General features: G+C 34.4%; 2 protein-coding genes and 2 long non-coding RNA genes across 7 annotated transcripts in view; 3 read left to right on the plus strand and 1 right to left on the minus strand.

The window, feature by feature from the left end:
- Positions 1-15,034, plus strand: part of celf4 (CUGBP, Elav-like family member 4) — a 140,857-nt gene that overhangs the window by 90,261 nt on the left and 35,562 nt on the right. The window lies entirely within an intron of this gene.
- LOC125139837 (lymphocyte antigen 75-like) lies at positions 1,217-14,685 on the plus strand. Its single transcript, XM_047805565.1, has 6 exons — positions 1,217-1,536; positions 12,994-13,359; positions 13,499-13,861; positions 14,021-14,032; positions 14,159-14,247; positions 14,482-14,685. Exons 1-6 carry the CDS (start codon positions 1,230-1,232, stop codon positions 14,542-14,544), a joined length of 1,200 nt encoding a protein of 399 aa, XP_047661521.1. The 5' UTR covers positions 1,217-1,229; the 3' UTR covers positions 14,545-14,685.
- Positions 4,921-5,931, plus strand: LOC125139842. Its single transcript, XR_007138960.1, has 3 exons — positions 4,921-5,257; positions 5,367-5,447; positions 5,735-5,931. It is a non-coding gene; the product is annotated as an uncharacterized LOC125139842 (long non-coding RNA).
- LOC113661735 lies at positions 9,259-12,215 on the minus strand. Of its 2 annotated transcripts, none has more exons than XR_007138958.1 (3): positions 12,005-12,215; positions 10,270-10,403; positions 9,259-9,478 (listed from the first exon to the last, which is right to left on the minus strand). It is a non-coding gene; the product is annotated as an uncharacterized LOC113661735 (long non-coding RNA). The 2 variants fall into 2 exon arrangements; XR_007138959.1 differs by lacking the exon at positions 10,270-10,403 and adding an exon at positions 11,618-11,651.

Below are 15,034 nucleotides of genomic sequence, written 5' to 3' on the forward strand. Positions count from 1 at the left end.
ACTGTCTTCTGTTGTTTTAATGAACACCACATGAATAGAACCTGTAAATATTGTGGTTTAACCAAAGTATATCAGAAGCGTCAGGGAGAGTCTAATGTGCACATTTTGTTATTACACAATGATCTTTAGATATTTGAAAGTACAGACAAAAGAGTGCTGACCTTCATGAAGGCAAATAAATTAAATCAGCTAACAAATGTGAGGAAATGTGTATCAGTAGCTTGGCCTAATACCAGTATACTTATTTACTGGTATGTACATTAGAGTCTCACAGTATTAAGACCGGCAATGGCCGAGTCAAACCAGGGAGGTTTTTAATTTAACACCTTTAATTATTCCAGATCATTCATTGTATGATATCTGAATATCTGAATTCTGCTGTTCAGAGACATAAAAACAGAACTTACAAAGAATTAATTTGCAAATGAATTTACTTGCATACAAAAGAAATGTAATATGTATATATATATATATATATATATATATATATATATATATATATATATATATATATATATATATATATATATATATATATATATATAATGAATAATATAAATAATATAAAATGATGACCTTAGTGAAACAGTGCTTTAGTGGCCTCAAGTTATATTCGTTTATCTGAAACTGGTTTTATGTCTTTTTCAGGGTTTTTCAGCCTTGGGGTGTGTCTGCCTCGTCAGTATCACTTCATTAATGAGAATAAGACCTGGTCTGAAGCACAGAGATACTGCAGAGAGAATTATGTTGATTTAGCCTCTATTAATAACACTGAAGAGGACTTGGCCCTTACAAACTTAATGGGCATCAGGAACAGCAGGCGAACCTGGATTGGACTGTATGATGATCTGAACAGCTGGAAATGGTCTCTGGATGATGATTCTTTCTACAAGGAGGGAGAGAGAAGCTTTAGAAACTGGTTTATACAGAAGCCAAGAGACTGGTATGGAATCAGTTTGTGTGTGTATTTATGGTATTCTAATGGAGTTTGGTGTGAGGCCTCGTGTTCCCTAACACGTCCGTTCATTTGCTTTGATGGTGAGTATTGCATTTATTTATGCATATATTTGAGTGTGTGTGTGTGTGTGTGTGTGTGTGTGTGTGTGTGTGTGTGTGTGTGTGTGTGTGTGTGTGTTTACATTCTGTAAAAGTACAGGTTTCCTATATCTCTATCATCTCTTTTAGGCAAAGTGAATACCAGTGAGAGATATGTCCCAGTTTATCAGAACATGAACTGGAATGAAGCTCAGAGATACTGCAGAGAACTTTATACAGACTTGGCCAGCGTGAGGAACGAGACTGAGAACCAGAAGATAAGATCAATGTTTAATAATACAGATTATTCAAGTTTTTGGATCGGCCTGTACAGAACCAGATCTTGGTCAGATAAAAGCAACTCTTCATTCAGTAACTGGAAACCTGGACAACCAGATAATTACAGACAGAATGAATCCTGTACTGCTGTGTCATTTAATGATTCTGGGAAATGGACAGATGAAAACTGTGTAGATACTTTTCCATTCCTCTGTTACAGCAGTGAGTAAATTTCTGTTTTGTGTCTGTCTTTAGTGCCAATTTTCATTAGTATTAATTGCTCTTAATAAACACATACCAACTATGATGTACATTGTCAAAATAATGAGCATTGTGCTATCCTACTCTAGAAATGCCCTCAACATCCTCTCGTCAGTATCACTTTGTTAGTAAGAATAAGACCTGGACTGAAGCACAGAGATACTGCAGAGACAATTACACTGACCTGGCTACTATTGATAACATGGAGGAAATGAACACACTCCTTAACACAGTAAATGGCAGCTACTCAGGTTTAGCCTGGATTGGATTGTATGGTGATGAGGACAGCTGGAGATGGTCTCTGGATGATGATGCTTTCTACCAGAAGGGAGAGAGAGACTTCAGAGGATGGGAACATCAACCTGATAACTATAACGGAAACGAGATGTGTGTTTATATTAGATCTGATGGTGCATGGTCTGATGGAGACTGTCAAGCATATTTAACATTCATTTGCTATGATGGTGAGAATATTAAATCTATTTATGAGAATAGATTGTGTAGTCTTTGGTTTAGGTGTTACTGAGCCCATTTATTGGCTTTTCTTTTCAGGAAACAATCGAACAGAAAATTACACATGGATAAACCAGCCAATGACTTGGACAAAAGCTCAGCAGTACTGCAGAGAGCATTATACTGACTTGGCCAGTGTGACAAATCCAACAGATAATCAAAGAATCTCAAACCTTACAGTTGGCACTGTGGCTTGGATTGGTTTATACAGGACCAGACTCTGGTCAGACAAACAGGTATCCACATATGAAAATTGGAGACCAGCCACCTATCAACAGCCAGACAATGGTATTAATAATCCCTGGGAATCCGGAAATCAGCACTGCACTGCTGTCTCATTCAGAGACTCAGGTCATTGGACAGATGAGGACTGCATATCCACCTTCCCTTTTATCTGCTATAACAGTGAGTTCTTCTAATCAGACTTTACTTTTTCATTATTGTGCAATATGAAACATTATCCGCTCAAACTATATAAATATCACAACATTTTGAAATCTTTTTTTATTACTCATATGGTAAGAATCCAAAGTATGTGGACATCTGAGCATTATACACATATGTGGAGCTTCAATAAACTGTGGCCACAAGCTTGTCAAGGTTTGTGTGGAAGAAACTATTGGCCCTCATAGAACCCTGAGCTTAACCACACTGATGAATTATCTGATAAAAATCTGTCTGCATACCAGACCTGCTTACCTATCATCACTACCTGGACTCACTCATGTCCTTGTCCCTGAATGGGTACATATCCCCATAGCCATGTTCCAAAGTTTAGTATTCGTTTAGAGTGAAGACTGTTATAGACGGAAATAGGGGTTAAATCTATGTTAATGCTTGTAGTTTTGAAGTGGGATCATCAATAAGGACATATGGGCAAAAAAGATTATTAAGGGTGGAAAAAGGTCATTAAGGGTTTTGTTTCATATGAAAATTCAATGACAGCTTATTTCCATAAATGTTCGAAAATAAAGTAGCATGAATATTATATGTATTTTTCCATAATTACAGCAATAAAAACACAATGCTATTTGCATTTAAGATGTTTTATATCTGCAGTAATATATTTTATGATGTTTGTCCTTTAAATAATTATGCACAGGATCATCATGCACCCTCCATCAGTATCACTTTGTTAATGAGAAAAAGACCTGGACTGAAGCCCAGAGCTACTGCAGAGAGAATTACACTGACCTGGCAACCATTAATAACATGGAGGAAATGAACACACTCCTTAACACAGTAAATGGAATCTACTCAGGTTTAGCCTGGATTGGACTGTATGATGATCTGAACAGCTGGAGATGGTCTCTGGGTGATGATGCTTTCTACAAGAATGGAGAGAGAGACTTTAGAAGATGGTATATAAATGAACCGAGGAACTGGAATGAAAATAGAGAAAATTTCTGTGTATATTTTGCAGTTTATGAAGCAGTTTGGAAAGAAGCCTCTTGTTCTACAACACTTCCATTTATGTGTTTTGATGGTAAGCAGTTGTATATATACTGAAAGAAATAAACAAAACGATTCTAGTTTGAATAAATAATCTAGACAAATTCAATTTCCTTCTATTTAAGGCAGAGTGAATGCCAGTGAGAGATATGTCCCGGTTTATCAGCACATGAACTGGACTGAAGCTCAGAAATACTGTAGAGAACATTACACAGACCTGGCCATTGTGAGGAACAAGACTGAGAACCAGAAGATCAGATTGTTATTAGCTAATTATAATAAACTAGATGATAATCATTATTATAATTACTATGGTGATAACTATTATTTTTATTATTATTATTACTATTATAAGCATAAACCTTATTGGATCGGCTTGTACAGAACCAGTGTTTGGTCGGACCAAAGCAACTCTTATTTCAGCAACTGGAAACCTGGACAATCAGATAATTACACACAGAATGAATCCTGTACTGCTGTGTCATTTAATGATGATAATTATGGGAAATGGACAGATGAAAACTGTGGCCAAACTTTTCCATTCCTCTGTTATAGCAGTGAGTAGATTTCTGTTGTCTCATAAATAAAACTGGCAACGCCCTTTAGATATAAACTGTACAGTGTTGATATTGATAGGTGATGGACTACTAATCAGAAGTTCATGAGTTCAAAGCCCAGGCCCCTGCTGGGCCCCTAAGTAAGGCCCTTAACTCTCATAAATAAATTGTAAGTCACTCTGGATAAGGGCTAAATGCCAGAAATTTGAATGTAGTGCAGATATTCTTTCTTTACCATTACTTATATCTAATGAAGAAAAAACATCTTTAATGTATCTTTTATTAGCAATACCATCAACATCCTCTCATCAGTATCACTTTGTGAATGAGAATAAGACCTGGATCGAAGCACAGAGATACTGCAGAGAGAATTACACTGACCTGGCTACTGTTGATAACATGGAGGAAATGAACACACTCCTTAACACAGTAAATGGCAGCTACTCGGGTTTAGCCTGGATTGAACTGTATGGTGATGATGACAGCTGGAGATGGTCTCTGGATGATGATGCTTTCTACCAGGAGGGAGAGAGAGACTTCAGAGGATGGGAACATCAACCTGATAACTATAACGGAAATGAGATGTGTGTTTCCATGGGGAATGGAGGGCTGTGGTTTGACAAGCCTTGTACTGACAGAAAATCATTTGTTTGCTATAATGGTAAGGACTGCCAGATAGTGGAAACATTTTGGTTGAGTTATTTTAATTTACTGATAAAAGCCAATAATGGTTAATAATCATACAGCTAATTATAATACAGTTATTGTTTGTATATTTATAATTCTCTCAACCTTAGGTATGAACAACAGATATGTATGGATTTATCATCAAAAGATTTGGGAAGAAGCTCAGAACTTTTGCAGAGTGCGTTACACGGACCTGGCCAGTGTGAGGCATGAGGCTGAACTTCAGAAAATACTGAGCATCATGAACGAGGATGAGGTATGGATAGGTCTGTATAGGAACCGATTATGGTCAGATCAGAGCAATTCAACCTTCACATATTGGAGACCAGAGAGTCCAGAACCAACAGCAGAGCCTGATAATGGTGTGAATTCACCTGGACAAATTGGAAGCCAACACTGTACAGCTGTGGATCATTCTGGCCAATGGACAGATGAAAACTGTTTAGCTAGATTCCCTTTTATCTGCTACACTGGTGAGTGTGACTTTGTTTAAATAATTAAGTCGAAGTCAAAGTCGGTAAAGAATAATTTAAAAAAAACAACAACATAATACTAATCCATGTCTGAACATGATTATGACAGTTGGCAATAGCAATGAAGCTGGACCAGATATTATCGTAACCTAAACCTGTCTTCCTTGTGCTCTGGAAGCATTCACTCCAGGTGAGCACAAACACCATTCATATGTTTATGCAACATTAATATTAAAATCTATGATATTATATTATATTTGATTGTAAAATATTTAATGTTTTTTTTTTAATGTAAAATTAAATATTTCTAAATTTCACTTTATTGGTTGATGAATGTCGTTGCTATTGAAAATGTGTAAACCAATTATACACAAAAGAGTATTTAAATATATACATATTTACATTGGATGACATGTTACTTGTTTGTATTTACAAGGTACTTAATGCATTTATATAAATATTTCACATTTTTGTCAGCTTCAGCAAGAATTGAGCAGACTGGGACTTTCAAGCAACTACACTGTGATCCTGAGAAACATTTGTAAGCTCGGTCTATAAAGGAAAAAAATACACTCGGGTTTAAAACATATCTGAGACATTTTCTAGATTTTGTGGTGCTTTATCTTTTATTTAATCATTGGTTCAGCAACCTTTCTTTTCCAGAGCTGTTGGGAATGCTGTAAACTTCTATGAAATTAATAGTGTCAAAAATAATGATTGAAATTATAATGACCTGTGATTGAGCATGATTTTATTTAGTTTATTACATGTTTAATGCTTATGAATGGTATTTTTTAAATGACAAAAGAAACACTGTGTTTGTTTGTGCAAAATAATGCTATGGGTGTTAAGAGACAGAATGTGTTTTTCATTTTATAATTGTTTTTATTCTCAGAATTTTTGGGAATATTGTCGTTTTCTAATAAAAATATCACTTAAATGAAGAAACATGTGAAATGTTTTTGAATTTATTTTACGTGAAGGTGCCGTCATTGTATTAAGCTCCTTATTGGTGTGGATGTGATGAGACATTGTTTTGTTCAAACATCCTGTTAAGTTGGTGTTGGGTGTTGGGGAGGGGAGATTTCATTTCCATACTGTAGGGGGCCACAATTTTTAATTATCTGAGAAACAGACATTCACTCGTATTCATTATAATTATAATAGACCACGTTTAATATTTAAACAAAACGCCAAAACACAAGACTATCATGTTCTATTCCATGATTCAAATACTTTTCCATATGATCAACTTCTCTGTTTATTTTCTCTTAACATTTGTATTGGTACAGTATATTTTCTTATATCCATGGCTTTGCTGTACACAATGGGTTGTTGCTGCGCAAAGGAATTAATTACATAACATTATAAACAATACTGTATACTTAACTATATTATTTATATCTATACATATGCAACACACACACTGAATATTGTCATTTTAATAAATAGAACTAACGGTACTTCTAACATAAAAATATACATATTGAAAGATCTGCTAACCTTCTAGATAGTATTCTTTTGCTAGTCTTTCAATCAAACTACAATATGAACACGATGCTCACTTAGACTTCATCAAATGACATCTTCACTGTCAAGATCTATATTTTAAAGAGCACTCATGCACCTGAGCCCTGACAACTGACGCTGATAGATAATAAAAATTCTAGCTGTAGAAAATAAAAAAATCTAAAAAAAATACAAGGGATAAAAAAATTGAAAGTTATATATGCAGTTATTATATATGCATTATTCATATATGATAACACATCAATAAAACAAAAGCCGAGTATATAATCTCTAAACAGATATTCATCCCAGCTTGAAAAAAAAAGTGTAAATGGTACAACGTTAAGCCCAGGTCACAATAAATTAAGAGAAAAATAAAACAAAACCACCGATGGCCAAGATTACAGCATTCAAAATGAAAACCTACAGAAAAAGAAAACAAAGCATAAAGTGACCAAACCACCTCACAATCCCAACCACCTCACCACTGCCATCCACACAGTGAGGACACCCCAGTGACCACTGCTGGTTAGAAAGAAATCCCCTAAAAACATAAAAGAAAAAAGAATAATGTTAAATACACAGTAAATAGTGCTCCGAACACATCCCATTACAATCTGGAGACAGAGGCCCAGCCTGATATATTAAATGCCCTTTCTTCATGTGAAGAAAGGAGATAAATTTGGAAAGGAAAGGAGTGGTAAATTTGACAGACAGGCACGGTCAGTGATGCATTATTGAGCTGAGCAAGGTTACACTGCGGTGAAAGCAAGAGATAAGAAAGCAGGCTCAGTGTTTTTCAGGTGTAGTGAAACAGAACAACTAGACCAGAGGTAAACAATCTAAATCTGAGATGATCTAGATAAATTCTTTATATCTTTTTTCCAGAAAGTATCTCTTTTTTTCATGTTCAGCATTAAATGCCTTTGTCATGCCATGGTCCACACTTGCAGTTAATATGAAGCTCATATGAAAACACACACTTTAAGACTTTTAAAAAACATTTTTCATAAGTATTTCTGTTTTTGCCTAGCAATCTAGGAACATTTCTTTTCCGCCAAAATTTTATATCATCAAAGTAAATGGTGATATCAAACCCAACCCTTCATTTTGATATCAATCATGGTACATTCAGTAACCAGTCTTTCTACATGTTTTTAAGTCCTTCCTTGTCTTCAGAATCTTTATTTAGTGTTGTCCATAAGCATCTAAAAATTTTATGTGTTACCTTCAACCACTAAAACTGTGTAAGATGGTAAATAATGTCTTACACTGAAAACCAACAGTGTTCTGACTAATTTTATATCAGACTTTTGGAGATCAAATCATTTGTTTGTTTGTACTGATGAAGCCCAATACATCAATGCTAGATAATGTTCATGGCACCTATATTTGATTCTAACTCCTTTTTATACAGCAGAACAAACACTTATGCAATCAAAATGAAAAAATCCTTCAGGCTTGAACAGTCTCTGTTATAACGTATGACAAACACACAAATATGTGACCTGGAAGTATCTCATAGATTTTTTTTTTTTTTTCATTTCAGCTGGTACCTTCATTTTGATATCAATCATGGTACATTCAGTAACCAGTTTATCAACATGTTTTTAAGTCCTTGCTTTTCTTCAGAGTCTTTATTTAGTGCTGATATTAAATGGAAGTGGCAGACAGAAGCAAACAGCAGAAAGCATAGATCCATTAGGTAAATATATTTAAATAGAAGTCTTTACAAATATTCCATCATATGACTCTTTTGACTATGGAAACATTTAATATTATTTAATTTAATGTTTTAAAATTTATATAAATGTCCTAATCACACTTTCTTTCTGTGTATTCTACCAGAGCCATGTTTCGGCTTCTGCTGCATTTGGGTGAGTGTTATGTGTTATGTGTGTGTTATAAAAGCTATCTAATTGTTGTAATATGTATATTTCTATATACATTATAATTATGATTAGTTTATTTATATAAATTCAAAGGAGTTTTAATGATATGATGAAGAGAGCACATTGTAACATTACAGAAGATTATTTCAAGTTTATTGGCTTATTGAGTTTACCAGTCATTTTTATTAGTCAGTGATCCTTTATCCAACTCACTTATTTTTTAAATTTATTTTTTTTCTGACCTTTTACTGTTAGATCTTTAAAAGTCGCAATGTGTTAATACAGATGAATAAAACAAAATTTGTTTGTCATCATTTCACGTTGCAAAGCTACAAATTGTGATTGTTTTGAAAGGGGTGATTATTTTTTGTACCCACTGTATATGCATTAGTCGTATATGATAACTTACACATCAATAAATACATCTTAAATCACTAGCAATATGTCCAATGAGTACAAAGAAGAAATTTATTTAATTGCAGATGAAAACTAGTTCAATTTATTTTTGCTCTTAGTAAATCAGTGCTTCAGCGACCTCAAGTTATATTCATTATGTAAAAACTGGTATTATGTATTTTACAGGGTTTTTCAGCCTTGGGGTCTGTCTTCCTCGTCAGTATCACTTCATTAATGAGAATAAGACCTGGTCTGAAGCACAGATATACTGCAGAGAGAATTATGTTGATTTAGCCTCTATTACTAACACAGAAGAGGACTTGGCCCTTACAAACATAATTGACATCTGGAACAGCAGTCGAACCTGGATTGGACTGTATGATGATCTGAACAGCTGGAAATGGTCTCTGGATGATGATTCTTTCTACAAGGAGGGAGAGAGAAGCTTTAGAAACTGGTATATAGAGAAGCCAATAGACTGGTATGAAATCAGTTTGTGTGTGTATTTATCTAATTATGATGGAGCTTGGTGGGAGACAACTTGTTCCACAATGCTTCATTTCATTTGCTTTGATGGTAAGGAATGCAACTTTGTATATGCTTTATGTACTAGCTTTAAATTCAGTACATATTTTCTGTAAAAGTACAGGTTTCCTATATTTCTATTGTCTCTTTTAGGCAGAGTGAATGCCAGTGAGAGATATGTCCTGGTTTATCAGAACATGAATTGGACTGAAGCTCAGAGATACTGCAGAGAACATTACACAGACCTGGCCATTGTGAGGAACGAGACTGAGAACCAGGAGATTAAATCGATGTTTAATAATACGTATTTTTCAAGTTTTTGGATCGGCCTGTACAGAACCAGATCTTGGTCAGATAAAAGCAACTCTTCATTCAGTAACTGGAAACCTGGACAACCAGATAATTACAGACAGAATGAATCCTGTACTGCTGTGTCATTTAATGATTCTGGGAAATGGACAGATGAAAACTGTGTAGATACTTTTCCATTCCTCTGTTACAGCCGTGAGTAGATTTCTGTATTGAGTCTATTGATTGTGGCAAATTTCAGTAGAAAATAAGCACAGTAACCAACATTTGTGTTATCTCACTCTAGCAATGCTGCCATTACTCTCTCATCAGTATCACTTTGTGAATGAGAATAAGACCTGGACTGAAGCACAGAGATACTGCAGAGAGAATTACACTGACCTGGCTACTATTGATAACATAGAGGAAATGAACACACTCCTTAACACAGTAAATGGCAGCTACTCAGGTTTAGCCTGGATTGGACTGTATGGTGATGAGGACAGCTGGAGATGGTCTCTGGATGATGACGCTTTCTACCAGGAGGGAGAGAGAGACTTCAGAGGATGGGAACATCAACCTGATAACTACTTTGGAAACGAGCTGTGTGTTTATATTACATCTGATGGAACCTGGTCTGATGGAGACTGTAGAGGATATTTTAATTTTATTTGTTATGATGGTGAGAATGTTTAATCATCTTATAAGAATAAACTGTGTATTTTTTGGTGTATTTGTTACTGAGCATATTTATTTTAACAGGAAATAATGGAACAGAAAATTACACATGGATAAACCAGCCAATGCCTTGGACAAAAGCTCAGCATTACTGCAGAGAGCATTATACTGATTTGGCCAGTGTGAAAAATCCAACAGATAATCAAAGAATCTTAAACCTTACAGTTGGCACTGTGGCTTGGATTGGTTTATACAGGACCAGACTCTGGTCAGACAAACAGGTATCCACATATGAAAATTGGAGACCAGCCACCTATCAACAGCCGGACAATGGTATTAATAATCCCTGGGAATACGGAAATCAGCACTGCACTGCTGTCTCATTCAGAGACTCAGGTCATTGGACAGATGAGGACTGCTTATCCACCTTCCCTTTTATCTGCTATAACAGTGAGTTCTTCTAAATTAGATTTTATTTTTTTCATTATTGTACAATATAAACCTTTAACCACATAAACTATATAAATATCACAAAGATTTTTTGCCTTCTCTAAACTGTTGCCACAAAGTTGTGCAGAGATTTCCCTTCACCATAGCTAATAATTCTTTTTCAAACCTGTTTCAGCTTGGCAATGCCTTTATTAATGTAGAAAGTTCCATGAAGGGATGTTTTGCAATTATTTGTGTGGAAGAATTCTAGTTGCCTTCAAAGAACCATGAGCTCAACTCACCAGATGAATTAAAAAAGTTATTTGCATACAAGATCTATTTACTAATCATTACTGCCTGATCTCACTCATGTCCTGGTGTCTGAATGGGTTAAAATCCCAATAGCCATGTTCCAAAGTTTAGTATTCGCTTTAGAGTTGAGAAAAGTAGGAAATAGCAGGAAATGGGGGTCAACTCTCTAGTAATGCTGGGAGTTTGAAGTGGGATCATCAGTAAGGGCATATTAGTGTTATGTAAGTATATACTTTTATGGTTAAAAGTAAGATTTAAAGGTTATTTCATTTAAATGAACAGTTTAATTCATCCCCAGTCAAACATCACTAATTTCATAGAGGATACTTACCATTGCAAGTTCTTTGCCATTTTCAGTTGTGCATCTGAGTGTACATCATAGGATTTTCATGAATATAAATATTTGTATATCTTTATGATTAAAGAAATAAAAACACATTTAAATTATTTTGTGTTATTTCTAAGTTGTATAAAATTTGATACACTGTCCTTAAAAAAAAATATAAAACATTATATCTACTTTAACATTTGTATTTTTGGTAAATCACATCAATATTTACAAAAAAAAATTGTTTATCTGCAAAATATTATATTATGGTGTTTTTCCTTTAAAGAATTCTGCACAGGATCGTCATGTACCTTCCATAAATATCACTTTGTTAATGAGAAAAAGACCTGGACTGAAGCACAGAGATACTGCAGAGAGAAATACACTGACCTGGCAACCATTAATAACATGGAGGAAATGAACACACTCCTTAACACAGTAAATGGCAGCTACTCTGGTTCAGCCTGGATTGGACTGTATGATGATCTGAACAGCTGGAGATGGTCTCTGGATGATGATGCTTTCTACAGTTACGGAGAAATAAAATTTAGTAATTGGTATATAGACAAACCAAGCTACTGGAATGGAAACAATTTATGTGTATATTTTGGTTATTCTGCCCTTTGGTGGGTGTATTCATGTTCTACAACACTTCCATTCATTTGTTTTGATGGTGAGCATTACAGTATATATATATATATATATATATATATATATATATATATATATATATATATATATATATATATATATATATATATATATATATATATATGCTAAAAAATTTACTCCAAACGAAAAGATTCTAGCGTAAATATTATACACAAATTCCATTTCCTTTTTTTTAGGGAGAGTGAATGCCACCGAGAAATATGTTCCGGTTTATCAGCACATGAACTGGACTGAAGCTCAAAAATACTGCAGAGAACATTACACAGACCTGGCCATTGTGAGGAACGACACTGAGAACCAGATGATCAGATTATTATTAGCTAATGATAAGGATGACAATCATTATACCTCCAGTTATTACTATAGTAATTATTACGCTTTTTGGATCGGCCTGTACAGAACCAGTTTTTGGTCGGACCAAAGCAACTCTTCTTTTAGCAACTGGAAACCTGGACAACCAGATAATTATGGACAAATTATATCATGTACTGCTGTGTCATTTAATGATGATTATTATTATGGGAAATGGGAAGATGAAAACTGTGGTCAAGCTTTTCCATTCCTGTGTTACAGCAGTGAGTGAAGGACAGAGTTTTCTGTTCTTAGTCTAATTTTTAGTAGAATTACTTGCTTGTAATGAACACAAACAAATATCATCTTTCAAAATAATGAGCACAGTAACCAACATTGGTGTTATTCTACTCTAGCAATGCCCTCAAACTCCTCTCATCAGTATCACTTTGTTAATGAGAATAAGACCTGGACTGAAGCACAGAGATACTGCAGAGAGAATTACACTGACCTGGCTACTATTGATAACATGGAGGATATGAACACACTCCTTAACACAATAAATGGCAGCTACTCAGGTTTAGCCTGGATTGGAATGTATGATGACAGCTGGAGATGGTCTCTGGATGATGATGCTTTCTACCAGGAGGGAGAGAGAGACTTCAGAGGATGGGAACATCAACCTGATAATGATGGAAATGAGATGTGTGTTTCCATGGAGTATGGAGGGTGGTGGTTTGACAGACCTTGTACTGACAGAAGATCATTTGTTTGCTATAATGGTAAGGTCTGACAGAAATGGAAAGATTTTGCCTAAATTATTTTAATCTGCTACTGCAGCTGATAAAAAATAATAATTGATATTTATCATACAGCTAATTACAGCTATTGTATGCATCTTTGTAATTCTCTCAACCATAGGTATAAACAACACATATGTAATGATTTATGATCAAAAGACTTGGGAAGAAGCTCAGAGCTTTTGCAGAGTGAATTACACAGACCTGGCAAGTGTGAGAAATCAGACCGAACTTCAGCAAATAATGAGCATCGTGAACAGTTCTGATGTATGGATAGGTTTGTATAGAAACCGATTATGGTCAGATCAGAGCAACTCAACCTTTACATATTGGACACCGGAGAGTCCAGAACCAACACCAGAACCTGATAATGGTTTGTATTTACCTGGAAAAAGTAGAAATCAACACTGTACAGCTGTGGATCATCTTGGCCGATGGACAGATGAAAACTGTTTCGCCAGATTCCCTTTTATCTGCTACAATGGTGAGTTGATCTCCACTTTGAATTCATTTAAAATATAATAAATAAAGGAAGCTGGATGTCTAAATATGATTATGAACATTAGCAATAGCAAAGTTTACAGCTGGAATAAGATTACCAGATGTTTTCTAATCCTAACATGTCTTCCTTGTGCTCTGGCAGCATTCACTCCAGGTAAGCAAAAACACTATTTATGTGGTCATGAAAAATAAATAGAGATATTTATGATCCTTAGTTAACTAAGTGAATGCTTATTGAATGTCTGTTTCTTTATTGGTTTTAATAAATACTTTTATACAGGTGCTTTGATGGGACCGCATATGAAAATCACTGCTAATGAAAATCTGTTAAACTCTCAAATTAAAAGACTGATGGAAGTGGTGATGGAAGTAAGTTAACGTTCCTATAATGTCTTTCTTTATCTGTCCTTTTAATTTATTTTAATACAATTTATTACATTGAGTTTATTTTGTAGATAATGTGTAAAGTGTATTTAGCAAAAGAAATAATGTTGTCTAAAATAAGTAGAAATTAAAGCATTATAAATTCATAATGGATGAGATGTGGCTTAAAGGATTTTACAGTATTTACTGTACTTATATAATTATTAATATTTTTGTCAGCTTCAGCAAGAATTGAGCAAACTGGCAGACTTTCAAGCAACTGAATGTGAGAAACATCCGTAAGCTCGATCCATGAAGGAAAAAGTCTACATTCACAAATATAACTGAGGGAAATTCCAGGTTTTGTGGTGATTTATCTTTTATTTACTTATTTACTCAGCAATCGTTCTTTTCCAGAGCAGTTGGAAAATCTGTAGAGCTTTATTAAAAAGAGAATATAGTTATTAAAATGTTTGATCAGATTTACAAATATTTACAAACCTTGAAATGCCTTCTGTATGTCTCATTATTAATAACAGTGACTGTAATTATACTGATATGTGATCGAGCCTGATTCCTTGGGTATATTTTATTGGGTTTATTGCTTGTTAATGGTATTATTGAAATGATTTCAAATGAATAAAAGAAACAGTAAAGAAACTTTATTATGAAAAATATTGCTATGAGTGTTAAGGGATACTATGTGATTTTTATTATTAATTGTTTTCAGTATTGGGTTCCATGTAGTTTTGGTTGTGCTGATTAAATGTCAATCTAATAATAAACAGTAAAT

This window comes from Tachysurus fulvidraco, chromosome 21, assembly GCF_022655615.1.
Source record: "Tachysurus fulvidraco isolate hzauxx_2018 chromosome 21, HZAU_PFXX_2.0, whole genome shotgun sequence".
In the NCBI taxonomy this organism is placed as follows: Eukaryota; Metazoa; Chordata; class Actinopteri; order Siluriformes; family Bagridae; genus Tachysurus; species Tachysurus fulvidraco.

Bases quoted from the DNA above. Each gene is read 5' to 3' on its own strand.
- LOC125139837 (XM_047805565.1), top strand. From the start codon at position 1,230: ATGAACTGGAATGAAGCTCAGAGATACTGCAGAGAACTTTATACAGAC. The intron at 13,360-13,498 runs GTAAGGTCTGAC...TCTCAACCATAG, and splicing joins ATCATTTGTTTGCTATAATG to GTATAAACAACACATATGTA. The intron at 14,248-14,481 runs GTAAGTTAACGT...TATTTTTGTCAG, and splicing joins TGATGGAAGTGGTGATGGAA to CTTCAGCAAGAATTGAGCAA.